Below are 27,798 nucleotides of genomic sequence, written 5' to 3' on the forward strand. Positions count from 1 at the left end.
ACTTCACTTGTTCATTTTCGCCAGTAATAGAGGGCTGATTTTCTACAGGACCTAGAGCAAGTGATAAGCCATTTCACACCTTTCTGTAAGTAAGAAAAAGGCACTTTTTCCTCAAGACACTATATTCCCACCCCCAGAAAATTGTCATGCTATACTGATGTTTTCGAACAAGATACTTTACTGCCATCTTCTGGAAAATTGTTTTTATTATTATAAGCAGCAAATCTATGAAAACTATTATGTGAATAACCCCTCCTTAGATGTCGCCCCCTTCTGCAGCACACAACCTGTACAACCATATATGACAGAGGCTGTGATGAGTATAATATCATCTAGAGAATCCGTGTGCTTGAATGTAACTGTGTCCAGATAGATCGTAGCTCCTTGTCAGAAACTCAGCATTTCATAACCATTATAGTCACCATGGCTTCTGCCCAGATGATTTCTCTCTCTCTCTCTCTTTTTTTTTTTTTTTGGCCACATGCGCAGCCCCTTGTGGGATCTTAGTTCCCCAACCAGGGATTGAACCCGGGCCCTCAGCAGTGAGAGCATAAAGCCCTAACCACTAGACCACCAGGGAATTCCCTCCAGATGATTTCTGAATTCACTCAGAGAAGATGTCACTCAAGGATTTCATCTCTGCCTGGACTCAGGATTCTGGGGGTGGCAGAAGGCTCAGGGTGAGAAGCCAAGACAGAAGGTAAGGGGCTCAGTCAACCAGCAGGGGGTCTCAGTTAAGCAAGCAGGACAGGTAGGACCCTCACCCTGAGGGACCTCGACTTTCTTTTCTGGGGTTGTACAGAAAGTACTTAGATCTCCCTTTCAAAGTCATTGCTGGATAGAGACACATTTGCAATAAAAAAGAGATTTTTCTTGCCTTTTGATGCAGTTCAACAATGTTATATACAAGCCACCTCAAAAAGACAAAACCTAACATCTTCCCAAACCACCCCCATGTGCCCCCGGAATTAAACAAACCCACTCAAACACGAACCGAATGAATGTGGTGACTAACAGTGTTTCAGTGAAGTGATATCTTGTTCTTCATACGGAGAATTTTGAAGAGCACATGTAAATACAACAATAATTCATTTCTCGGAAATTCCCTGGCGGCCCAGTGGTTAGAACTCGGCACGTCCACTGCAGGGGGCACAGGTTCAGTCCCTGGCTGGGGAACTAAGAACCCGCAAGACAGTCGGCATGGCCAAAAAAATAAAAAACAAAAACAATAATTAATTTCTCAACATTCTGTATTGAATTATTATAGATATTTAGAAGAATTTATCTCACACATATTTAAAAAAATACTATCAGGTCACTGATGATTCTTTAGATCATGCTTTGGCACTTACAAACAACTATAGTTTATTCCAACTGTTTTCAGTGCAGTCAAGTGAGTTTACTGTTCTCTGCATCCTCCCAGCACTGCCTGTAGACCCTTGTGTGATGATGGAAAAGTTTTGCACATGAGTCTCCGACACACACCTGTGGAACGCAGCTAATGAGACTAAGGAACTAAACTTTATAGTTGATTTAAATTGAGGGCTTCCCTGGTGACGCAGTGCTTAAGAATCCGCCTGCTAATGCAGGGGACACAGGTGCGAGCCCTGGTCCAGGAAGATCCCACATGCCGCAGAGCAACTAAGCCCATGTGCCACAACTACTGAGCCTGAGCTCTAGAGCCCGCGAACCACAACTACTGAGCCCGTGTGCCACACTACCGAAGCCCGCGCGCCTAGAGCGCGTTTTCTGCAACAAGAGAAGCCACCACAATGAGAAGCCCATGCACTACAACGAAGACCCAATGCAGCCAAAAATAAAACAAATAAAAATTATATTGAATTGATTTAAACTTTATTTTAAATAGTTACCAGCAGCTAATGGTTACCATATTAGACAGTGCAGCTTCCAGACATTTTTCCATCTGCCAGGAATGCCTTATTTCTGGCTTATCCATTGGTGAAACTCTTACAGTTGAATGAATGAATGAACAAACGAACAAATGCTACTGTTAGACCTTGAATATAGCTGACACAGAGCAATAAAAATACTTAATGCTGACAGTAGAAAGCACTGAATTTCACTGTTTCATGAAGCCCCAGCACCTAGAGCCCATGCTCCACAAAAGAGAAGCCACCAAGACGAGAAGCCCGCGCACCGCAAGGAAGAGCAGCCCCGCTTGCTGCAACTAGAGAAAGCCTGCACGCAGCAATGAAGACCCAATGCAGGGAAAAATGAATAAATAAATAAATTTATTTTTTAAAAAAAGATGAGAAAAAAATTTCACTCTACATTTTCAGGCTAATTTGCTTTTAGCTTTTGGGGCAAAAAAAAAAAAAAGCCATGATAATTTAAAATATTTAACAGGCAGTCGCTGCATTTCATGGCATTTTTCTGGGCAGAAGAGGTGAAAGGTTTTCACAGTGCCTAATAAATTACTTATTAGATAAACCAAGTGTTGCTAAGCTGGGGTGGGAATCCAGTGGTGGTAACACCTATGGTGTACTTGAGTAAACTTTGACGCATAAACAGTAACTATAAAACTGTGTTATGAGCTCTGATAGTGGTAGATCCACAGTACACCAGGTGTTAGGGACCGAATCGTGTGCCCCAAATTCAAATGTGGAAGCCCTGACCCCCAGGACCTCAGAATGTGACAGTATTTGGAGACGGGGGATTAAATTAAAAGGAGGCCTTGTGGGTGGGTCTTCATCCAATGGGACTCATGCCCTCATAAGAGGAGAAGATTAGGACACTCAGGGTGCCCAGAGGGAGACCACGTGAAGGGGTAGCAGAGAGCGGCCAGACCAAGGAGAGGCCTCAGAAGAAACCACGCCGGCCCACACCTTGATCTTGAAGTTTAGCCTCCAGCGCACTGGGAAGTAAATTTCTGTTTTTAAGCCACCTAGCATGCGGTAGTTTGTTACGGCTGCCCTAGCAAACTAGTACTCAGCGACTAGGGAAGGCCTTCTGGACAGAGGTGGCCAGGCTAAGAGGACAGTAGGAAAGATCATTTTAGGAAAAGAGAATAGTGTGCTGTGAAGGCCTGGGGGTGAGGAAGACTTGAAAGCAAGTATGGCCGGGGCACGACGTGCCGGCGAGGAGGCCAAGGGGAGGGGTGATGTCGTGGACGTTTGTCCATGGACATTGTTGGCTACCCAGCATCTGACACCCTTCGTATTTTAGGAGGATCCCAAAATGGGTGGGAGGAAGCTTCGGGGAGCAGACACCCTCCGTCTGAGCTCCCTGGAAGCCAGAACACGGCCTTTGACCGACACACAGCAAGCTGGCATTCCCATCTGGGGCTCAGGAGGCAGACAAAGGGCAGGGTGGTTAGAAACGGTTCCCAGTGGCTATGATGGAACCAGGGTCCAGCGGTGAAGTGCTACGTGCCGGAGCACAGCCGTGTGAGAGTGCGTCCACCGGCGAGCGGGCCTTGAGGTACTGAGATGGCAGGGCCACAGCAGCCGGCTAAGCAGGGCGACCAACTGCTCCTGGTTTGCCTGAGCAAACGGCGAGGCTTGGTCATGACTTCGGCAGCTCGCTCCCGTGAGCCGACTTTGGCTGGGCCTTGCCTGCCTGAGCTGCTGTTGCTTTTCCAAACTTTGCTCCTCAGCCTCTCTGACAATTCTGAGCTACCCAACATCGTTCCAAAAAATTCCTTTTCTGCTTCAGTTAGCAAGAATTGATTTTTCTTGGCTGCAACAGATTCCTGTGTCCTGACCCCTGAAGAGCCTTGTAAGGCACAACATGGAGTTTAGACTTTGTCCAGAGGTCAAGGCCAGTGGGGAGAGAGGGCACCAAAAGGTCCTGCGCAGAGAACGAGGTGATCAGACCTTCACTGAAGGGTGACCACTTTGGCTGCAGTGTGGAAAACAGACTGAGTGACAGCAAGAGAGAAGATGCAAGAGTGCTGAGGAGGTGGTGAGAAGAGCCCGGAGAGAAGGAAACCAGGTGGCAAGAGCACCCGCGAGGCCCCCTTTTAACTTAATCCCTCTTTAAAGGCCCTGTCTCCAAATACTGTCACAGTCTGAGGTCCTGGGGGTCAGGGCTTCCACATTTGAATTTGGGGGCGACAATTCGGTCCCTAACACCTGGTGTACGTGAGGTCCTGTGGATCTACCACTATCAGAGCTCATAACATAGTTTTTGTTTGTTTGTTTGTTTTTTTGTGGTACGCGGGCCTCTCACTGCCGTGGCCTCTCCTGTTGTGGAGCACAGGCTCCGGACGCGCAGGCTCAGCAGCCATGGCTCACGGGCCCAGCTGCTCCGCGGCATGTGGGATCTTCCCGGACCAGGGCACGAACCCGTGTCCCCTGCATCGGCAGGCAGAACTCTCAAACACTGCGCCACAAGAGAAGTCCCATAACATAGTTTTATAGTTACTGTTTATTCGTAAAAGTTTACTCAAGTACACCATAGGTGTTACCACCACTGGATTCCCACCCCAGCTTGGCAACACTTGGTTTATCTAATAAGTAATTTATTAGGCACTGTGAAAACCTTTCACCTCTTCTGCCCAGAAAAACACCACAAAATGCAGTGATTGTCTGCTGCCTAGCCCTCCAGGTTGGAAGTGATGGAAACAAGAATCTCTGTTCTCTCTGGAGCTTGTATTTTAGTAATATGAGCTATGTGACCTTAACATTTTGTCTGCCGATGTAGGCATGTGCTTAATAAATAGTAGCTTCAGTTACAGCACGTAGGATCTTTAGTTGTGGCATATGAGCTCTTACTTGTGGCGTGTGGGATCTAGTTCCCCGACCAGGGCTCGAACCCCGGGCCCCCCTGCATTAGGAGTGTGCCTTGCCGCAACTAAAGATCACGCATGCGGCAAGGAAGATCCCGCACGCCACAACTATGACCCGATGGAGCCAAGTAAATAAATAAATATATTAAAAAAATAGTAGCTTCATTACAACATTTAAAATGAAGGGGGCTTCCCTGGTGGCACAGTGGTTAAGAATCCGCCTGCCAATGCAGGAGACACGGGTTTGAGCCCTGGTCCGGGAAGATCCCACACGCCGCGGAGCAACTAAGCCTGTGCGCCACAACTACTGAGCCTGAGCTCTAGAGCCTGCGTGCCATGACTATTAAGCCCGCGTGCCACAACTACTGAAGCCCACGCGCCTAGAGCCCGTGCTCTGCAACAAGAGAAGTCACTGCAATGAGAAGCCTGTGCACCCCAACGAAGAGTAGCCCCCGCTCACCGCAACTAGAGAAAGCCTGCGCGCAGCAACAAAGACCCAACGCAGCCAAAAATAAATAAATAAAGAAGATCCTGCATGCTCCAGCTAACAGCCAAAATAAATAAATAAATAAATATATTTTTTAACAATCGAGGGAGCTGCAAATTTACAGCCTGGAGATCTAAACAGATAATGAAAATGGTTTCCATATACCGAAGTGCAGTGATTTGAAGGGCTCTACAGTGTTCAGGAATTAACTCACAAAACATGTAGTGAACAGCTACTTTGAGCCAGGCTGGGTGGCTAGATACTCTCAAGAGCCGTGTTAAGACTTGACCAGGTCTCCAAGCTGACAAGCTAACAGGGTGTCCTGACAGCTGGCAGAAACACCTGGTCAGAGACAGAGGACCTGATTGTCACAGCCCAGCAAGCAGCCTGAGCTTCACACTCCCTCTGCCCACACACCTCCCCAGTCCCACAGGGGTAGCGCAGGCGGCTGCTGCACGCACAGTGAGTTTGTGTCACAGCTGAGGGGCCCTAAACTTTGGAAACCTCAGTTTTTTATGATGAACTGCAGGCCAGCACGATGCTCAGACATCATCCCTAATATGCCAGAGAGCATAACTCGCCTTTTGCACTGGAGGGAGACAACATCTCAGTCTTCCAAAACTCACTAATTACACTGGTGTCTTTAGACGCCTCCCCGCCAATTTATCTTGAAAATTTAAGACAAACTTTAAAGATGTGAACCGGTTATTAACTTCATTCCTCGTTCTCTTGCTTAGCGTCACTCAGGCTGGGTGCCGGCTTTGGCGCGTCTCGGGCCGCCCTCGACGTGTCCAGGGCAGGAGCACAGGACAGGACAGGACCACGAGGTGCGCGGGGCCGCGCGGGCGGCCTGGGCTCTAGCCGGGACCGGGGGGAACCGCGGGAGGGGTCCAGACAGCCAGCTGCCTGCCCGGACGCGCTTCCAGGGCTCACAGCTAGTGCGGCGGCCACCGGAGCTATTCACAGCAACCAGCACCACCCGCCGGTGATCTGCCTTCCGGATGATTTCATCAGGATCTAGGAGACGTGGGCTTCCCTCAAGTTCCTGTCCCACTCACCGCCCGCCAAGACCGCCTCCGCGGGGCCCCTCGGCTCCAGCTCCCTAGCCGGAGCCGGCCCCGCCCCTCTCCGCTCAGGCCCCTCCCCGCCCTCCAGGCTCGGCCCCGCCCACCTGTATCGCCCCGCCCCCTCGCGGAGCACTGTGGGAGCGGCTTCCTTAGATCCGCGCGTGGCAACGCCACGGCTGCGCAGCTCTCCGCCGAGTTCCGGAAAGGCCGCGCCAACCCCGCAGCCCTCGCGGTCTCCCTGGTCCCCTCGCCGCGAGGTAGGAGAGGGCCCCGGGCGGCGCGGGTGCCCGCCGCCCTCCGGGGGGGCCGTGGGGGGTCGCGGGGGCTCTGCCCCTCCCCCGCCGCCGGCCCGTGCGCCCCCGCCCGCAGCCCGCGCGCGGCCCTTGAGCCCCTGACCCAGCGTTCGTGACGGGAAGCGCAGAAATTCCCGGGAAGGCTCGGCGGGTGAGGGAGGCACGAGCTCGGGCCCCGTCTCGCGGAGGTGGGCATTCCCGGGCCGGAGTCAGTCCGCTCCAGTGGGCGGCCGGGCTGTCCGGTGCGGCCCCCGGGGGGCGAGAGGCCGCCGTTGGGGACGGGGGCGGGGCCCCGGGGAGGCGGGGTGGGGGGCGCTTCCCGCGCTCAGTCCAGACGGCGCGAGCCCGGGAGCTGCCTTGGCAGCAGAACCCGGGAAACCCGCGCTGTGGCGGACCTCCGCCGCCTTAGCTGTTCCCTGGGTGCTTCACCTTTCCCCACCGCACCCTACTCTCCGCGTCGGTCACCCCGAGTCTCTCTCATATCTGAACTGTTTTGGTCTGGGGACAGCCCAGAAGAAAGGATCTCCAGTTGTAAAAGTTGCTTGTTGTTCTGAGAGACGTGTAAGCTAAATTGACTTAAATGGGACTTGTAATTAGGTGGTTTCTGTTGAACACAGTGGTCCTCACAGTGTGGTCCCCGGAGCAGCAGCAGGAGCAACGCTTGGGAACTTGTTAGAAATCCACATTCCAAGGGTGGAGGGGGATGCTGGCGACTCCCACCTGAGACTTGGTGAATCAGAAACCGGTATGGGGGAGTGGCAGTCTGATTTTAACAAGCCCTTGGGTTTCTTTCGTTTTTTCAAAATTATTTTGCCTATCAGTTTAGCATAGATTTGTTTGTTGTTATTTTGGCCGCGCGGCATGGCACGTGGGATCCTACTTCCTGGACCAGGGATTGAACCCAGGTCCCCTGCAGTGGAAGCGTGGAGTCCCAACCACTGGACCGCCAGGGAAGTCCCAGCCCTTGGGTTTCTGACACACACTGACCTTTGAGAACCACTGGTGTCCCATTACCTGACCTAAAGCTTTTAAGTTAAAATATTTTGTATGTCTTCTACCACTGACAATATTTTAGGGGGCTAATTTGGAATGAACATTTCTATATGATTGACATTTGCTCTCATAGTGAATTTTCATCTCCAAAAAGTAATGAGAAATTAACTCAAAAGACCTAAATCTAAGAGCTAAAGCCATAAAACTCTTAGAAGAAAACAGGTGTAAATCTTCTTGACCTTGGATTAGGCAGTGGTTTTTTAGCTGTAACACCCAAAGCGCAAACAAAAAATATGTGTGCATCATCAAATTTAAAAGCTTTTGTGCTTCCAAGGACACTGTCAAGGGGGGGAAAGAGTGCACAGAATGGGAGAAAATAGTTTCTAGTCATTTATCTGATAAGGTCTAGTATCAGGAACATATAAGGGATTCTTCTTTTTTGGCTCTGCCAAGCACTGAGTCGTAACCACTGGACCGGCAGAGAATTCCCCATAGTGCAGTAGTTTTTTTTTTTTTTTGATTTTTTTTTTGCGTTACGCGGGCCTCTCACTGTTGTGGCCTCTCCCGTTGCGGAGCACAGGCTCCAGACGCGCAGGCTCAGCGGCCATGGCTCACGGGCCCAGCCGCTCCGCGGCATGTGGGATCCTCCCGGACCGGGGCACGAACCCGTGTCCCCCGCATCAGCAGGTGGACCCTCAACCACTGCGCCACCAGGGAAGCCCCAGTGCAGTAGTTTTTTAAAAAAATATTTATTTACTTTTATTTTTTGGCTGCATCGGGTCTTAGTTGTGGCATGCAGCATCTTTAGTTGTGGCGTGCAGGATCTTCGTTGTGGTGCGTGGGATCTCTAGTTGTGGCTTGTGTGCTTCGTAGTTGCAGCACACAAGCTTAGTTGCCCTGCGGCAAAAGGGATATTAGTTCCCTCACCAGGGATTGAACCCAGGTCCCCTGCATTGGAAGGTGGATTCTTGACCACTGGACCACCCGGGAAGTCCTGCAGTAGCTATTCATAATGGTCAAAAGTGGAAACAATCCAAATGTCCATTAACAGACAAAATGTTGTATATCCTTATGATGGAATATTATTCAGCGATAAAAAGGAATAAAGTACTGATACATGCTATACCATCGATGACCCTTGAAAAAATGCTAAGTGAAAGAAGCCAGACACAAAATACCACATATTGGATGATTCCTTTTTTATGGAATGTCCAGAATCCGCAAATCCTCTGAGACAGGAGGAGGGAGAAATGGAGAGTGACTGCTAAAGGGCCCCAGGGTTCTCCATGGGGTGATGAAATGTTCTGGAATTGGATAGTGGTGATGGCTGCACAACCTTGTGAATATACTAAAAATGACTGAATGGTACTTAAAGGGTAAATTTTATGGTATGTGAATTATATCAAAAGATTAATAATTTTATTATTAAAGTAATGTTAAAATTTTATGAGTGGCCACATACATCTGGCATTTTACTGAGCAATAAGATTAAGCTGAAATTTTTGTAGGAATTTACTGACGCACTTAATATTGTACAGGCTTTAAAGATAATATGTATTTTGAGATACACAGAGTAATTCAGTACTACATTTCTTGGGTAACTGGACAGCCCCCTTCCCAAATTGCCAAAAATATTGACTCAATTTGAATGAGTGGTCTTCTGGGAATTCGTCCCCAGTTCTCTGATAATTACCACATTTACAGTAGACATGCACAATAATTACATTTCTCCCATGCTTCTGTTTTACTTTGCTTTGATATCTGTTTCATCTCGTTTTGTACTTTTTTCACATTTTATTATGAAAATTTACTCTGCAAATCTACAGCAAATTTTAAAGAATTTTTCAGTGAACATCATACCTGCTACATAGATTCTACCATTAACATTTTTCTGTACTTGCTTTATCACATTGATCCTTTTATCCATCTTATTTTTACACATTTCAAACTAAATTACAGATACTAAGTTTGCCTTTAAATAGTTGAGTATGTATATTAATTATAGTTCAATATTTGTTTATAGTCTTTTCATTCAAGAAAAAATTTACAAACAGTAAAAAGAAATCTTAAGTATGCATTTACTGAGTTTTCGCAAATGCATACGTCTGTGTAATCAAATCACCTGTCAAGATATAGAACATTTATCACTTCAGAAAATTCTGTCATGCCCTTTTCCATTCAGTCCCTACCCCCCACCTCTAAGAAGCAACTAGTGTTCTGATTGTTTTCTGCCATAGTTTTGCCTGTTCTAGGACTTGAAACATACATTAGGTACTGTTATGTGTGAGGCTTCTTTCACTCAGCATAACTGAGATTTTTATGTATTGTTATAAATGTCATCAGTGCACTGGTTTTTATTGCTGAGTAGTACTTCATTGCATTAAATATGCCACCTTTTGCTTATCCATTCTATTGATGGGTATGGTCTGTTGCCAATTTTTGGATATTGTGAATAAAGCTCATGTAAATACACTTAAACAAATCTTTTTATAGACATATATTTTCATTTCTCTTGGATAAATACTTTGGAGTGGAATTGCTGGGTCATAAGAGATATATGTTAATTTTATGAGACTGCCAGATTGTTTCCTCAAATTGTACCATTTTACACTGCCACTAAACAACATATGAGTATTCCCATTGCTCCATATGCTTGCTGACGTTTTGTGTTATTGGTCTCTTTAATTTAGCCCTGTGGTAGGTGTTCAGTGATTTCTGCCTTGCATTATAATTGACTGTTATATACCTTTCTTCACTTGATACTGAGCTCCTTGAAAATCAGTACAATCAGCTGTGTCTATCACTGTCCTTTTAATGTAGTGGGTGTGGAATAAATGTGAAACAAGTGCAATGAATGAATGTTTTGACACCTAGTTTTTTTTGTTTCGTTTTTTTAAAAATTAATTTATTTTTGGCTGCGTTGGGTCTTCCTTGCTGCACGCGGGGTTTCTCTAGTTGCGGCGAGCGGGGGCTACTCTTCCTTGCGGTGTGCGGGCTTCTCATTGCGGTGGCTTCTCTTGTTGCGGAGCACAGGCTCTAGGTGCGTGGGCTTCAGTAGTTGTGGCTCGTGGGCTCAGTAGTTGTGGCTCGTGGGCTCTAGAGCACAGGCTCAGTAGTTGTGGCGCACGAGCTTAGTTGCTCTGAGGCATGTGGGATCTTCCCGGACCAGGGATCGAACCCGGGTCCCCTGCATTGGCAGGCGGATCCTTAACCACTGTGCTACCAGGGAAGCCCTGTTTCTATATCTCGCCTATTGTCAGTAATGATGCAATGAACGTAGTGGTGCAAATACCTTTTTGAGTTAGTGTTTTCATTTTCTTCAGATAAATACCCGGAAGTGGAATTGCTGGATCATACAGTAACTTTATTTTTAATTTTTTAGGAACCTGCATACTGTTTTCCACAGTGGCTACACCAGCTTACATTCCCACCAACAGTACATGAGGGTTCCGTTTTCTCAACATCCTCACCAGTGCTTATCTCTAGTCTTTATTTTTCTGGCTGCAACACACGGCTCATGTCATCTTAATTCCCTGACCAGGGAATCAAACCTGGGCCCTCTGCAGTGAGAGCATGGAGTCCTAACCACTGGACTGCCAAGGAATGACCATCTCTAGTCTTATTTATTTATTTAGGCTGTGTTGGGTCTTCTTTTTTTTTTTTTCTTTTTAAAATTTATTTATTTATTTTTGGCTGTGTTGGGTCTTCGTTGCCACGCCTGGGCTTTCTCTAGTTGCGGAGAGCAGCGGCTACTCTTCATTGCAGTGCACGGGCTATAGGCACACGGGCTTCAGTAGTTGTGGCTCGTGGGCTCTAGAGCGCAGGCTCAGTAGTTGTGGCGCACGGCTTAGTTGCTCTGGGGCACGTGGGATCTTCCTGGACTAGGGATTGAACCCGTGTCCCTTGCATTGGCAGGCGGATTCTTAACCACTGCACCACCAGGGAAATCCCAATCTTTTTTATAATAACCATTCTAACTCGTGTGAGCTGAAATCTCTTTTGATTTCATTTCCCTGATGATAGGTGATGTTGAGAATCTTTTCATGTACATATTGGCCATCTGTATGTCTTATTTGGAAAAATGTCTACTCATTGCGGTGACTTCTCTTGTTGCAGAGCACGGGCTCTAGGCGTGCGGGCTTCAGTAGTTGTGGCTCGTGGTCTCTAGAGAGCAGGCTCAGTAATTGTGGCACATGAGCTTAGTTGCTCGAGGCATGTGAGATCTTCCTGGACCAGGGATCGAACCCGTGTCCCTTGCATTGGCAGGTGGATTCTTAACCACTGCGCCACCAGGGAGGTCCCCTCTGTCCATTTTTTAATCGAGTTTTTATTGTTGTTGTTGAGTTGCATTAGTTCTTTATATATTTTGGATATTAACCCCTCATCAGATATATGATTTGCAGATATTCAGTAGGTTGCCTTTTCATTTTGTTGATGGTTTCATTTGCTGTGCAGAAACTTTTAAATTTGATATAGTCCCACTTATCTATTTTTAGTTTTGTTGCCATTGCTTTTGGTGTTAGATCCAAAAAAGATACCACCAAAACCGATGTCGAGGCACTTACTGTCTATGTTTACTTCTAGGAGTTTTATTGTTTCAGGTCCTTAATCCATTTTGAGTTGATTTTTGTTTATGGTGTAAGGTAGGGGCCCAGATTTGTTTTTTGCATGTGGCCGTCCAGTTTTCCCAGCACCATTTATTGAAGAGACTGTCCGTTCCTCATTGTATATTCTTGGCTCCTTCGTCATAAATCAGTTGACCATATATGTATGGGTTTTTTGGGGTCTCTCTGTTCTGTTCCATTGACCTTTGTGTCTGTTTTGATATCTAGTTTTAAGAATTTGAAATGAAAAAAAGTTTAGGCCATAAACACATGTAGAGATAAATTTGACCAGAAAGGTTGTTAAATAGGTATACTTTATTTCAATTAACAATTATTTCTTATTCGAAGAATACATTTACAGCAGTGATTTTTCATAGGTACAAATGATGGAAAATGTACACCTGGCCCCAGAGACAGATGAAGATGATCTTTATTCTGGTTATAATGACTACAATCCAACCTATGATACCGAGGTAAAAAAAAAAATTTTTTTTTTTTTTTTTTTTTACATTGGTCTTTGCTAACCAGCTGGTTCATGGAAATTTTGGATTTGAGGGTTCTGCTTTATCATGCTTTAGATTAAGTAAGTTGATTAAAAGCCTAGAAAAGTGCTATTACTGAAGACTGTACTTTCTACCAATAGTAATAATTGCAGCATAAAGATGTGAAAAAGTCTATGGGAAAGAATTAGGATCAATTATATACTTGTATTCTTCTGTACTAATTATCTGAATATGTAAGTTACAAGACTTAGATCACTTGAAGTACCTAAAATCAGTTTTTTTTAATGCTCTAAATTTGAAATGTCATGTAGTTATTTTTCTTCTTTGAATTAAATTATACAAGTATTTTATAGAAAAATTAGAGAATAGAAATAAATATAAAGAAAAATTAAAATCATAGAAACTGTCTATGAAACCACCCAGAAATAAACCACCCAGAGATAAACATTAACTAACTTACAGTGCTTAATGCTAAATGTTTCCCTATGCACATATGTATGTGTATATGTATACTGTATCTGTATGTTTTTGGATAAAATGGTATCATACTGTGTGTACTATTTCGTAACCTTTTCCCTTTTATGAATATTCGCTTATGTCAACAAACCTATATCTGCTTAATATTTAGTAGTATAGTAATTACAGGATGAAATTGTTACTAAGACAAATACTTGAATATTTTAAATCTGTTTACATTATTGTGAGAGTTATAGTTTCCAAATTGTAAAAGACAAAAACCAAAGAAAACTCTTTATAAAGTTGTCTTTAATTAGCGTGTGAAAAAAAGTAAGGATGAAGGATGTGGGCGTTAATTTACTTGCTAGTATTTAAGAATCAAATATTAGCATTTAGAGGACTTTAACTAATTTAGGAAATCTCATTCTAGAGTTTTTCATATGGCTTTCAGTCATTTTTGAATTGTTTTTTCCTCTGGAGAAAAATGTTTGCCTGTGAATTGGAGACCTAGAGAGAAAGCAAGAAAAGAAAATAGAAATCATTCACTTACTCTATATGAAATAAAAATCTAGGAGAAAAAAAAAATCTAGGAGATACTGTTCATCATAGAAAATTTGAAAAATACATAAGATTGGAGAAAAAAATAAAATGACATGAATACTATTACCTGAAGATCACCTGTATTAGATATATCACCCGATGTTTTGCTGTATTCCCTTGTCTTTTAATATATTCAGGTTCTTCCGTCCCTGTATACAAACACTTATACAGATATGATTACATAGACTAGTTTTTAAAAATTTGTATTAAAGCATGGACATTTTCCTAAGCTAGTATAAATTATGAAAACCATTGAATCTCCCCCTTTCTCCCAGTCGTAAAAGTTATATGTATAAAAAAAAAATATATGTGCTCATTGTTGAAAAACAAAATTACCCATAATTTACCCAGCAGTCAGAAATGAGTACGGTTAACATTTTGTTGCTTTGTCTTTCGTTCATGCATACACATACAATTTTCTTTTAGCATGTTTGGAATTGAACTAATGTTTACTTTTCTGTTTGCTTATTTACATTTGGCTACATCGTAAACAAAGTTTCATGGTCCTAAAAATTTAAATATAATTTTAATGGCTGCATAATACCGACTATATACAGTTGATTATTTTCTGACTATAGGATAATTATTTATAGTTTTCTGCCCCTATTAATAACAATAGCACAATGAGCAATTTTATGCTTAAATAATTTTCTCTATTGTGACCAAACATTTCCTTGGGGAGAGTCCCACAAGTGGAATTAATATATCATCATGATCATTCTTAAAAACATCAGAGAAACTTCCTAACTCTTCAGGTCATCACAGTGTGGCTTCATTATTTAACTTGAAGCAAATATTCAGAATATCATACACAAAAATAAATCACACAGTAAAATAAAAAATTTGGTTTACCCGTGGTTTTCTTTTATTTTAATTAATTGGTGTAAATTAATATATAGCTGAATTACTTGAAACAGTTGCTAAGGTGTTCATAGATTATGCAAATTGTTAATCAAATCATGAACAAAGAAAAAAATGACAAAAATTGTGTTGATTTGGTATTTGTAATGGAGAATTTGTTGACAGTTTTTAGTTTGTCATTGAGACTTCACTGAGCTGATTAATCAAATTTTACTAATAATTTAGCAATATTGGAAGGCTTTTCCTAAAAGATGTGCCAAGGTAGTATAATTATTTCAAAGGCAGCCCGTGGCTTTGTGCTTCGTGTGAAAGTTGCCTGGTTTCTATGGCTGAGACTTGTGTACTTACTTCATTTTATGTAGTTGATATGGAAGATTATGAAGATTATTTGAAGTAAAAGTAAAGAAGAATCCTTGTACATAATCACATTTAAAGTACATTGTATTAGCATTTTGGTTATACAAACGTTTTACTTTAATTGTCTCCAAGGTTTTAAAAAGCTAATTGATATCGACTCCATTTTTTGTGTATTGTTTGTGTTTGTTTTTTAATAATCAGCAAGTATGTTTCTGTGGGAAGTAGATTGCAGTAAATCAGAGGTGAGTGTGAGAACTGAGCACAGATGTCTGGAGGGCTAGAGCCGAACCTGTGCTGCTGAAGAGACGGGGGACAAAGGCTGCTTAGACTGGCAGCTGGCGAGGCTTGGTGCTTTTGAGAGAGGCTACAATGGCATTTTGTCCAGGAAACTCGGAAACACTGGTATCTTGCACTTGACTAATGTTACTTTCCTCAGGGAGAATGTAAGCATAGGTCAGGAATCAGCAAAGCATAGTAACGTTTTATTTCAACGGAGGCTTTGGTTCCAAGTGGCATCACAGGTTGGACCCGCTGGAGCCTAGGCTGGCTCTAGTCTGAATCTCAGACTTTACCTCTCCCGTGAGATGAAAAGCCATTTTCACTTGGGCAAGCAGAGATGAAACCAGAGCAAGTGTTTGCCCCATTTCTGGGAGAGAATACAGCCTTTTCTGTCCTAAGGTTTTCTCAGGTAAGGCTCCTAGCCATGGTCCAGAATATGGAAGAAGAGAGGGGAGAGAGAGAGGGAAAAAGGATGGGGGTGATTCTCTGTTCCTACTGCTCTAGCTGCTTGGAAAAGAGAAACAGTAGAAAGGCCATATCCTTGCAGACTTGATCTTTTAACCACGTGTGTTGATAGCACCCATTTGAACAGTAGCCAGTGAAATGGCCTTAAACTTGACTGACATTGTCATTACTCCTCTCCCCGAGGGGGGAAGGGACTTTGGCATTTTGTACAGTGTGAGGGGGATTTGAGGACGGGAGTCCTTGAGCCCTACCTGGATGTCAGCAGATGGAGGACGGTGGATTATAGAGGATCATGAACACCAAGCAGTCGAGGTTAAACATTTAAAAAATTGTCACTTCATGTTGGATGTGAAATTTGCCTTTTCGTTTTAGGAATTGGAGAATGACACAGCTTTTCAGCAAGCTGTGAAAACTAGTCACGGCAGAAGACCTCCAGTAAGTGAATTTTTTTTATTGTGGTAAAAAACACATACTATGCCATCTTAACTGTTCTTAAATGTACACATTGGTAGTGTTAAATTAATTCCCATTGTTGTGAAACAGATCCCTGGAACTTTCTGTCCTCCCAAACTGAAACTCTGTCCCCATTAAACAACAACCCCCATCTCCCTCCGCCAGCCCCTGGCCCCCACCCTTCTACTGTCTTTATGAATTTGACTGTTCTGGGTACTACATATAAGTGGAATCAGATGGTTTTTGTCCTTTTGTGACTGGCTTATTTCATGTAGCATAATGTCCTCAAGGTTCATTCACGGTATAGCCTGTGTCGGGATCTCCTCCCTTTTTAAGGCTGAATAACATTCCATTGTATGGATGGACCACATTTTGTTCCATGGACACTTGGGTTGCTTCCACCTCTTGGCTGTTGTGAATAGTGCTGCTACGAACATGAGTGTGCAAATATCTTGAGACCCTGTTTTCAATTCTTTGGATATATACCCAAAAGTGGGATTGCTGGATCATATGGTAGTTCTATGTTTAATTGTTGGGGGAACCTCCATACTGTTTTCCATAGTGGTTACGCCATTTTACAATCCCACCAACAGTGCACAAGGGTTCCAGTTTCTCTACAGCTTCACTAACACTTGTTATTTTCTATTCTTTTGATAGTAGCAATTTTAATGGGTATGAGGTGATTCTCATTGTGGTTTTGATTTGCATTTCTCTGATAATTAGTGATGTTGACTGTCTTTTCTTATGCTCTTTGGCCATTTGTAGATCATCTTTGAAGAAATGTCTGTTCAAGTATTTTGCCCATTTTTTAACTGGGTTATTTGATTTTTTTTGTTGTTGAGTTGTAGGAATTCTTTATTGGGTATATGCTTTGCAGATATTTTCTCCCGTTCTGTAGGTTGCTTTTTTAAAATTCTGTTGATCGGGTTCTTTGATGCACAAAAGTTTTTATATTTGATGTAGTCCCATTGGTCTGTTTTTGCTTTTGTTGCCTGTGCTTTTTGGTGTCATAGCTGAGAAATCATTACTAAGTCCAATGCCATGAAATTTTCCCCTATGTTTTTTTTCTAGGAGTTTTATAGTTTTAGGTCTTTTTACGTTTGGGCCTTTAATCCATTTTGAGTTCATTTTTGTATGTGATACAAGATTAGGGGTCTGATTTCATTCTTTTGTGTGGATATCCAGTTTTCCCAGCACCATTTGGGAGAGACTGACCTTTCCACATTGTATGGTCTTGGCACCCTTGTTTAAGATCATTTGACCAATTTTTTTTAAATTAATTAATTTATTTAAAAAATTATTTTATTTTATTTTTATTTATTTATTTATTTGGCTGTGTTGGGTCTTTGTTGCTGCACACGGGCTTTCTCTAGTTGCGGCGAGCGGGAGCTACTCTTTGTTGCAGCGTGCGGGCTTCTCATTGCGGTGGCTTCTCTTGTTGCGGAGCACGGGCTCTAGGCGCGCGGGCTTCAGTAGTTGTGGCATGTAGGCTCAGTAGTTGTGGCTCGCGGGCTCTAGAGCGCAGGCTCAGTAGTTGTGACTCGTGGGCTCAGTTGCTCCGCGGTTGTGAGACCTTCCTGGACCAGGGCTCAAACCCGTGTCCCCTGCGTTGGCAGACAGATTCTTAACCACTGTGCCACCGGGGAAGCCCCTGTCCTCACTTCTGACACCAGTTGCAAAACCACCTTCAGCGTTGGTCCTTTTCTGAAAGGACTCGCAGAACTTGCTGAAAGCTGGTATGCTTACGGTTTATTACAGGGGAAGGATACAGGTTAAATCTGCCCAGAGAAGAGAGACACAGGGCACAGTCTGGGAGGGTCCAAACGTGGGGCTTCTGGTCATCCTTTCCCTGTGGAGCCCTGGGTAGCATTAACCTCCCAGCCACTCTGAGTGGTGACGGTACTTGGGAGGATTGCCAGCAAGGAAGCCCTCCCACCACTGTGGTGTCCAGAGTTTTCATGGAGCTCCATCACATACTGTCCTCATGGCTGCCCGTTAGTCTCCAGCCCCTCCTGGAGGTTCAGGCTCATAAGTCTGAAGTTTAGACTGTCTGGTGGCCAAAGCCCCCAGGCAAACAGGGGTGTGTCATACAGGACATTCCAGGGGCCTGCAGATCTCCTCCCAGTAGCAAAGGGCAAAGCCAGACCTCTCTTTGGGTGAAGTCAATTCTTGACTACACATTCCACAAGCTATATTTTAATTTTAAGTTTACCTTCATTATGGAAAGAAAATTGTAGGCTAAGTTCTTACACTTGGCTAATGACAAGGCCATAAGCTTTCTGAGGAGGCAGACCATCATATTGTTCTCTCTTTGCCTGCTGTGGGTCCTCCACAGATCTTTATCACATGACTTAGTAAATAAGCAAACATTGTCTTCAGTTTAGTGATTCTGGGTATCAGACAGGTGGTAATGTCTCCAGGCTGGTCCTTCATCATATTTAGAAATGACTTCAGAGATCCTCACGTTATGATGAGGAAAACAAGCCTGGGGAGGCGAGGTCTCACACTTACCTGTAACCAGGACAGAGCTCAGGTCTCCAGCTGCCTTGAATGATATTTTCATCACACCTTACATACTGTATTAAATGGGAAAAATTTGTGCAACTGTTATATGAAAGGGACTGGGCTCACTTAAGAGGGATAAAATTCCAGCTAGCTCCAGAGGAACTTAAGGAGGAGAATAAAATGGACAGAAATAGAAATTACAAGGCATAATATATTATGTGTTGTAAAAAGAGTATAAATTGCTATGGGACCACAAAGATAAGTTCTTTATCACTAGTTGGGACAATCAGAAGAGGCTGCTTAGAAGATAGATTTACAGTTGAATATTTAAGGATGTGCACAGTTCAGATTGCCCTTGAGATTTGTGAGGAAAGGCAGTGTGGGTGAGGGTGCAAGGTGAAGAAAGAAAGAGGTAACGTAGGATCCAGTCCACTTAAGAGATCAGTCCAGTGCCAAAAATAAAACCCAGAAGAACAGATGTAGTCATTAGTGAGTAGTTAAAAAGAAAAATGGTCTCTTTCCTTCAATTTGTTCTCACAGAAAAATATTGCTGAGACCCACATCCTTCCTTTTCATGTTTTTCCAAGACCTGTTACCTGTCAATTAAGTCAAGTTTGTTAATGGTTTTGTTCAAATTTTCTGTATTTTTACTGATTTTTTTTTGTGGAGAGGAACTACAGTTCTATTAATGAGAAAAACGGTCAAATCTTACACTGTGATTGTGGTTTTCTTCCTTTTTTTAGGTTTTTGATTTATATATTTGGAGTAAAGACATTTAGAATTGTTATATTTTTGTGTTAAATTGACCCTTTTATTGTTATAAAATATCCTATCTCTAGTAATGCTGTTTGTCTGTCTTGTCAAATATTAGTATATTGCTAGAGCTACTCAGGCTCTCTTTGTCTAGTGTTTACATTGTATGTCTTTCCCATCTTTTTACTTACAGCATTCTCATATCTGTATATTTAAGATGTATTTATTAGCAGCATGAATAGAGCTCTGGGTTTTTTGTATTTGTTTTAATATTGTCAGATAATCTTCTTCTTTTAGTCTATTTACATTTAATGAAATTACGGATTTGGTTTAAATTTGTTGCCTTAGTATTTGCTGTTTGTTTTTTCCTGCCTTTTTTATGTTTCATTTTCTCTCTTTTCTTATCTCCTTTTTTTTTTTTTTTTTTGGCGGTACGGTACGCGGGCCTCTCACCGCCGTGGCCTCTCCCGTTGCGGAGCACAGGCTCCGGACTCGCAGGCTCAGCAGCCATGGCTCACGGGCCCAGCCGCTCTGCGGCATGTGGGATCTTCCCAGACTGGGGCACGAACCCGCGTTCCCTGCATCGGCAGGCAGACTCTCAACCACTGCACCACCAGGGAAGCCCTCTTATCTTCTTTTGTTTATTTTTTATTATTCCATTTCTCCTTCTGTTATCTTGGGAGCTTACATTCTTTAGCCATTTTTTAGTGTTTTTGTAAAGATTACAATATTCATCTTTAACTTATCAAAGTCTAGTATAATTTAGTATTTTACTACTTTCTGGACAATGCCAGAATTTTACGTTATTTTCAGTTTTCGGTTCTAGAATTTCCATTCATCCATTTTTTATAGTTTTTAGTTGTCTACTGAAATTGTCATCTTGTCTTTTAATTCGCTGAACGTATCGACCATAGTTGTGTTAAAGCCTGTGTCTGATGTTTCCATCGCATGTTTCCCCTTCTGCCTGTCTTTCCATTTATTTCTCTTGGTTTTGGTTAGGTAGTCTTGCTCCTATGTGTCTGGTTGTTTTAGATTGAATGCCAGGCATTGTAAATGAAAATTTTTAGAGATAATTTACGGCTGTATGTCTCTGCTGTCTAGTGTGATAACCACTAGCCACATGTGACTATTTAAATCATTTAAAAGTAAGTAAAGTTTTAAAATCCAGGTCCTATTGCCTGAGCCACACTTCAAATGCTCAACAGCCACATGTGGGTAGTGGCTGCCTTATCAGGACAGATACCTTTTACTGGAGAGAATTTACTTTTGCTTATGGCCTCAGAGATGCAAGGAACCCTGAATCACCTCAAGCCAGTTGAGTTTGAGATGATTCTGAATTGGGCTCAGGTCTTACAAGGGCTGGTGTCCTTCTGATTTCCCTTCCAGTCTGAGTGTAGCCTTTGGAGGTTAGTCAAGTCTGAATACTGGAGGATTCCCAGGGCTGCCACCTCAGCAGGCCCAGCTCCAGGGTTTATGTCTTCAGTCCTGTCTTCTGTGAAAAGCTCTGTTCACCCTTGCGGCCTGGCCTTCCGCATTAACAGACACCCCTGGGAGAAGAGCAGCCCAGACGCAGCTCAGCCCTCAGTCTTCCCTTCTGTTCCTCAGCTTGAGGCCTTGTAATTCCTCATGGCCTTGATGGTTCTCTAATGTATACAAACTGATTTTTAGCAAAAATATTTTTGTCCCCAGCCGCCTTAGTAGTTCTTAGAGGGAGAGATGTTTAAAACAGTGGTCCGTCAAGCCAGAAGTAGAACTCCTCTAAAAATGATGTTTTAATCAAATACTTAAACAAAGATGCCCAACAGCTAACCTGTTTAGTGCACTTTTTCACCTCTGTGGTCCTGTTTGATTCCAGTTACAACTTTGTGATCAACATACTTTGTATCTTTATTTCAGAGATGAGAACATTTAGGTTCAAAGAGATAAAATAAACAAGCAAGTGGAGGGAGAGCTGAGATTCAACCCCAGGTTCCCTGAGATCCTCTGTCTGTTGTTAGACCCAGCGGTCTGGCAGTGATAATCACGCAAAATGAATGGTAGGCGTGACCGTGAAGACTCATCTGTCTTATTGGCCCCTCAAGTCATTCTAAAGTCCCTTTTCTCCTTTAAAATGAGTTCCAGAATAGGCCTCCTTCCTGATACTTAAAATACTTGAGCTCGTTAATATTTAGAATAATTTAAAAGAAATTATTCTAAATATTATATAAATATTTCTCTATTGATGAGCCTATATTTTCTATTTCTTTTCCAGTTTTCTATTATATAACTTAATCTGAATTCTATTAACTATGTTTTTTTTCCTCCCCAAGATAACTGCTAAAATACCAAGCACAGCAGTTGCTAGACCTGTAGCTACTGGATGTGGGGTAGGTTTTCTTAAGCTGAAGATATGAAGATGCATTTTCTCATACATAAGTTCAGTTTAGGCAGTTAGTTCTAAATAAGTCTGGCTACCTTTCAGCCCATGACCTGGGTATATTTTCCATTTTGGTTAGTGATGAACATTATATATTGTTGATTAATAGCTTTGAATATTCTAGTCATTTTGGTTTTAAATATAACAGAAAATATTTTATTGTCTTTTCCTACCTGTAAACCTCGTGTTTGTTGATTGACTTCTTTTCATTTTCTATATAATATAACCAAATGTCATGTGTATTCCATTCATATATCTTATGTGAGGTTAGATGTTATTTAAACATAATGTTTATAATTTTTAAAAACTTAATAATTAATACATGAAAAAATAAAATTTAAGAAAAACTTCAGAGGCATATAATTGGGTCTTGCTTTTATTTGAGATCGTTGGAGGAAAGATGCTATATTAAAATCCATAAAATAAAATCTTCTAAATCTTGCCCAAAGTACCTACAATTTGGATATTTTAGCTTATGTGAAATAATAAAGGAATGGGAGAAAAATGGAGGAATGAGGTGAAATAGTGTTTCCTAGTCTTTATGATAATATTTCTTAGGGGTCATAAAAATGGTTTTAGAACCTAGAGGTCCCGGGCACTTGCCTTCCAAGTGTCCCTTCCTGTGAATGAAGAAAGTGGCCTTATACGTTATATAACAGTGTGTCATGTGACGCATATGTTTATTAATCAGCCAAAGCAGGTATCACTCATAAATTTGGTTTTTGGTGATGTTTCTGAATAGGAGACAGCAAGCTTTTCTGTGAAGGGCCCTGTGGTTTAGGCTCTTCGGAACCCAGCTCAGCATTTTCAGAGAGGCAGCCACAGACGATGTACAGGCAAATGGACTGCGGCTGTGTCCCAGTACAAAGGCTGGGGGTTATAGTTTGCCAATGCCTGTTTTAGAGTTTTATTGTTTGATCCTATATCCTCGGGAGATAAATGGAAAAAAATTATGTTTAGGTTTACTTGCCAATAGGATGAAGGAAAAAATGTTATAAAGAAAACTTTTATACTTTGGTTTATAAAATTAAATGTAGGCATTTTTTGGAATCGTTTTAACTTAGTTTTTTGTTTACTAGTCCAAGACATCCCTGGCATCGTCAATGGGAAGACCAATGACAGGGGCTATTCAGGTATCTCCATTGTGTGGGTGTTCATTTTGGGCCTTTCCTGTGACTTAGAATATTATTACCAAAGTTTTTTTAAGTTGTTACTTATATAGTGACCCTGGTTCTTTAAACTGTGGGCTGAAGTTTGGACCGTTTGAAATCTTTGGTGGCAAAGTCTCTTTGGATTTATTTACTCAGGTCTCAAATGAAATCCCACTGGGAATGGACATAGGCCTGATAGTTTGCTTGTAGGATGTACTCTGGGACCCGCTCTTCCTTTGCTGTCATTTACAGCAGTTTCTGTGGTTTCTCTCTTAGGCATATAGGAGACCAACCAAAAGTAGGGGAGTAGCCAGCTACTAAGCTGCGTAAGGTACTATCTAAAAATCCTTAAGAGTGCTTTTCTTTTCAAACTGGGAGTAAGTCCAGTTAGACAAGGAATCAGAATTTGACAGAGGAAAGGTGAAGTGCAGACAGGCCGGCACATGAGGAGGTGGGAGCACGGAGCAAGCCGGCAGGGGACGAAACCAGTGTTACACGCTAGGCTGTATTTACAACGTGTGTCGTGCAGCTCTGCAAGTAAGAGGCAGGTCTTATTTAAGAATGCTCTTTAAATGATGCTTGTTCTCCTAAGGATGGAGTTACTAGACCCATGACAGCAGTGAGAGCAGCTGGTTTTACCAAAGCAGCTTTGAGAGGTTTGTTCTATTTCAGCTATTAATTTTTTTCAGATCTTTAAATTTTTTAAATGTTTTTGTATGTGTAAATATATTACCATATCTAACATGCCATTGATTATTTTAGGTACCATTAAGAAAGGAAAAGGGTGATGAAAATGTTCTGCACCCCAGTTGAGGTGGTAGTTACACTGGCATGTAATCTGCCAAAATATGCCAAGCTCTACATCTAAAATTTGTGTGTGAGTTAGAGCTAAAGAATTAAAGGTGAAAATAGTATTTAAATATATGATAAGTTAAATAATAATTTTTAAATAAAATTGTTACAACAAAAATTAATGATTATTATACCAGTAATGGAAAATTAAAAGGCTAATACCAGGTTATTACTCACATGATTGGCCATTTAGAGTTCATAATAGGGATAGATTACTATGGGGGAGAAATAAATACTGAGAGATATTTATTTTTGTTTTTACATGGTAACACACAGTTTTATTTACATGTTTTTATGTATGTTAAAAATCTTACCAGTTTCTTAATATGCAAAATATTTATGTAAGCATAAAAATGTCCATTCCATCTAATAAATAGGTAAATTAAATAGCATGTGCGCGGTTTCATATCCGTTCAGTTGTGCTGGATTGAGCACTAAACGTGAACTCTTGACTGTGTCTCAGGCTCTGCGTTCGACCCCCTCGGTCAGTCGCGGGGCCCTGCACCGCCCCTGGAGGCCAGGAACGAAGACAGGTATGCAAGTCCTGTGCTGCTCTGCTGTGGTTGGTTGCATGTTCTTAACTTTTACTTCTCAAGTACATAATCCTTATGTATTTGAAAAGTTCATGTCAGCAGAATAGTAACCAAAGCATCATCCCTGGTTCTCGGAACTAGCAAAAGAATCAAGTCTCAGAAAAGCAGCCCTGTGTATTCCATGCAGTTTTACTGTAATATTATTGACTCGAAGATGTGTCTGATTTTTGTACATGCCAGTATTGATTCTCTTGAAGGCCAAATGTTGCTGTACATGTAATAAGATATTCTTATTTTAAAAGAATATTTCAAAGAAAAAAATTAAGAAAATGTATAAGTTAGTTTGTCATATTGATATTGAGAAATATAATTTTTTATAGAATTAACTTAGTTTTGTGCCATTGACTAGAGAGTAGCTAAAAAGCTACGGTGTAAATTCAGCTGTGTATATTTACTGATATCTAAGCACCATTAGATTTTACAAATAGTGATAGCAGCCAGCATTTACCGAGTGCTCTCTGTGCGATCACTGCGTGCCCTGCGCTGTGCACGAGCTTCCCTGAGCTCTTGTGTCATCAGTTCAGGGGGAGGGAAGCACGGAGAGCTCGCTGGGTCAGGCTAGTACACGGCAGGACTGAGACTTGAACCCAGGTGGTCTACTTCCAGGGCTCATGTTTGTTTGTTTGTTTGTTTGTTTTGCGGTCCGCGGGCCTCTCACTGTTGTGGCCTCTCCGATTGTGGAGCATAGGCTCCGGACGCGCAGGCTCAGCGGCCATGGCTCGTGGGCCCAGCCACTCGGCGGGATGTAGGATCTTCCCGGACCGGGGCACGAACCCGTGTCCCCTGCATCGGCAGGCGGACTCTCAACCAGTGCGCCACCAAGGAAGCCCCAGGGCTCATGTTTTTAAATTGTAATTCTTAAACCTGGTATTTGGGCTATTGTATAAATTACATAATTTCTCTTTTTGACTAATAAGGAACTTATATAGAAAGTCAGTTTACTTTGTATCCTAGTTAATGACAGCAAGTTTGCTAATAAATGCATGTTATCTTACTTAAATATGTCATTTAGGATCCTGTCAGCTGCTAACAGCTGGAAACGTCAGAAAAAACACACACAAGAATGTTTTATTATCTCCCATAACAGGAGGTCTGGAGGATGGTTAATTTAACTTCTCAATAACCTCACGCTGCTTCAGCTTCTTTCTGATTCTCTTGGCTCTTCTCAAGAGCCTGCCCATCCTCGTGATTCCAGGAGGGCCACGAGAGTTCAGAACCTTCCTGTAGTTGATAAAACCTAGAGTCGAAGGTGCTCAGTCTTAGGTCCTCTTTGAAGAGCAGGGATCTTTCCGGGAGACATCTGCCGCAGGCAGACGCGTCTTCATTTCTCATTGGCCAGAAATTCATCACAGGTGCCTGATGGAACCAGACATTCGGCAGGAGGGTGAGACTCTCCTGTAGCCTAGCTTTCGCGTTCAGGGACGCAGGGCGGCGGCAGGCTCCTGTGGAGGCGCCCAGCAGTGTCTGCACAGAGTTCATTCTCCTGGCGGCTGGTAGGGATGGGGTAGCGACTTTCACTGTCTTCATAAAATTCTCTTACAGAGTTTTAGCGTTACATTTTTGTATTGATATTTTAGGCTTAATTATAACAACCTGTAAGCAACATTTAAAGACATTTACTAGAGTGTTTCAGACAGCTTGAAAATAGAATTCCATACTTTGAATTCTGAGCTTTTTAACCTTTAGAAAGCCACCATCTATTATTAGAATTTTGCAATCTCTATAAACTAATAAAATATGTTGTCTTAATCCCAGGTTTTACTGAAGAATATGATTTTATAGACAAACCTATACTGTGAAATTTATTCCTGTGTTCTTTTTAAAAGTCCATTTGTAGAGAATTAAGAGAATTGATGTTTACTGTGATATATTTGTAGTAAAAGTTTATTTAGGCAGTAACGTACATTCAGAGTGTTGTGTTTTATTGAAAGAAAGTGGTAGTAAAGCAACACTGATGTTGTGTTTGAAACATGGCTGATCTGGGGACACTTCGTTTGCTACTAATGAAGTCAGGGTTTTAAACTTCCTCACCTCGTTAGAAGTCTCTGTGGTGAGTGGGGCTTCCCTAGCGGCCCAGTGGTTAGGACTCGGTGCTTTCACTGCCATGGCCCCGGGTTCGATCCCTGGACGGGGAACTGAGATGCCACAAGCCACACAGCACGGCCAAAAAAAAAAAAGTCTCTGTGGTATCTATTTGGTAGTAAATAATTTTCTCTCTTTTATGGGGTCTTCAGTCTTTCTAACCATAGATAAAGTTTTCATTTGCCATAGAATCTGCTTTCCTTTGGGGATGGTAATGCAATAGCATGGCCCTAGAGTTACCTTATCATGTGTTTAAATCCTGGCTCTGTTACTTACTAGCTGTATGATCTCAGGCTTAGTACTTAACTTCCTTTCGTTTTTTTTTTTTTTTGGCCGCCCTGTGTGTCTTGTGGGATCTCAGTTCCCTGACCAGGGATCGAACCCGTGCCCCTTGAAGTGGAAGCACAGAATCCTAACCACTGGACCGCCAATACTTAACTTTCTAAACTTCAGTTTCCCTGTCAGTGAAATGAGATAATGATAGTACTTGTATCAAATATTCTTGTGAAGATTAAGTGACATAATTAGGGTAAAGCATTTAGCTCAAAATTAAATTACACTTATGCTAAATAAATGTTATTTTTACTATTATGAATAATTATATAATGTAGTTATTAAAAACAGTGGCACATTTATTCTTTAAGGCCCCTTATATATTTGTCTTATCTGTGACTTACTCTTAAAGTTTATAAGCACATGATGAACAATGTTAAAAGTAGGTTAAATTTTGTGTGTATTGTTAGTGGTTGAATGATTCAAATATACTTACTTTTTTCTTTAACAGTCCAGAAGAAAAGATAAGACAATTAGAGAAGAAAGTAAATGAGTTGGTAGAAGAAAGCTGTATTGCTAACAGTTGTGGAGACTTAAAATTGGTGAGTTCATAAACTGATAAGATTCAAGATTGTGAAGTGTGTGCATATGTATCTTTATGTATGTACCTATGTAAGCACATGTATAGATAAATACTTTCATTTTGTTGTGGACTGGCCTTAGAGTTTTCACTGAAATAATTATTTTGAGAACCTGCAGTTGAAACTCTGCTTCATAAACTCTGAAGTCAAAACAATTGGCTGATTTTGTAATTTTTCACATTGGTCATTTAAGGAGGGGAAAAAATTCCATTGCATCGGTTGGCTAAATTTTGCAGCCTGGTGGACTGCTGAATGGGACGCACAGCCTGCTGCAGGTGGAGCCCATGGCCCACACACAGCACTAAGGGCTGTTTTCTCCTTCAAGGCTGACTGCTCTAAAGTATTGTAAACTGCAAAATCGTGG

General features: G+C 42.2%; 1 protein-coding gene across 14 annotated transcripts in view; it reads left to right on the top strand.

The window, feature by feature from the left end:
- Positions 1-6,454: 6,454 nt before the first annotated feature.
- The window catches only part of IFT88 (intraflagellar transport 88), a 75,923-nt gene continuing 54,579 nt past the window's right edge, over positions 6,455-27,798 (top strand). For 9 of the 14 annotated variants that reach the window (XM_060128625.1, XM_060128630.1, XM_060128628.1 and 6 more), the window contains exons 1-8: positions 6,455-6,561; positions 12,572-12,667; positions 16,088-16,150; positions 21,736-21,792; positions 22,922-22,975; positions 23,586-23,649; positions 24,309-24,378; positions 27,305-27,395. In XM_060128625.1, coding sequence (XP_059984608.1) covers positions 12,578-12,667; positions 16,088-16,150; positions 21,736-21,792; positions 22,922-22,975; positions 23,586-23,649; positions 24,309-24,378; positions 27,305-27,395 — 489 coding nt within the window. In that variant the 5' untranslated portion in view covers positions 6,455-6,561; positions 12,572-12,577. Of the gene's footprint in view, positions 6,562-6,711; positions 6,786-12,571; positions 12,668-16,087; positions 16,151-20,249; positions 21,463-21,735; positions 21,793-22,921; positions 22,976-23,585; positions 23,650-24,308; positions 24,379-25,911; positions 25,932-27,304; positions 27,396-27,798 lie in introns of those variants that run through there. The other 5 variants (XM_060128629.1, XM_060128634.1, XM_060128627.1 and 2 more) reach the window with 4 other exon arrangements.

The sequence above is a fragment of the Lagenorhynchus albirostris genome, chromosome 18 (genome assembly GCF_949774975.1).
Source record: "Lagenorhynchus albirostris chromosome 18, mLagAlb1.1, whole genome shotgun sequence".
Classification (NCBI taxonomy): domain Eukaryota; kingdom Metazoa; phylum Chordata; class Mammalia; order Artiodactyla; family Delphinidae; genus Lagenorhynchus; species Lagenorhynchus albirostris.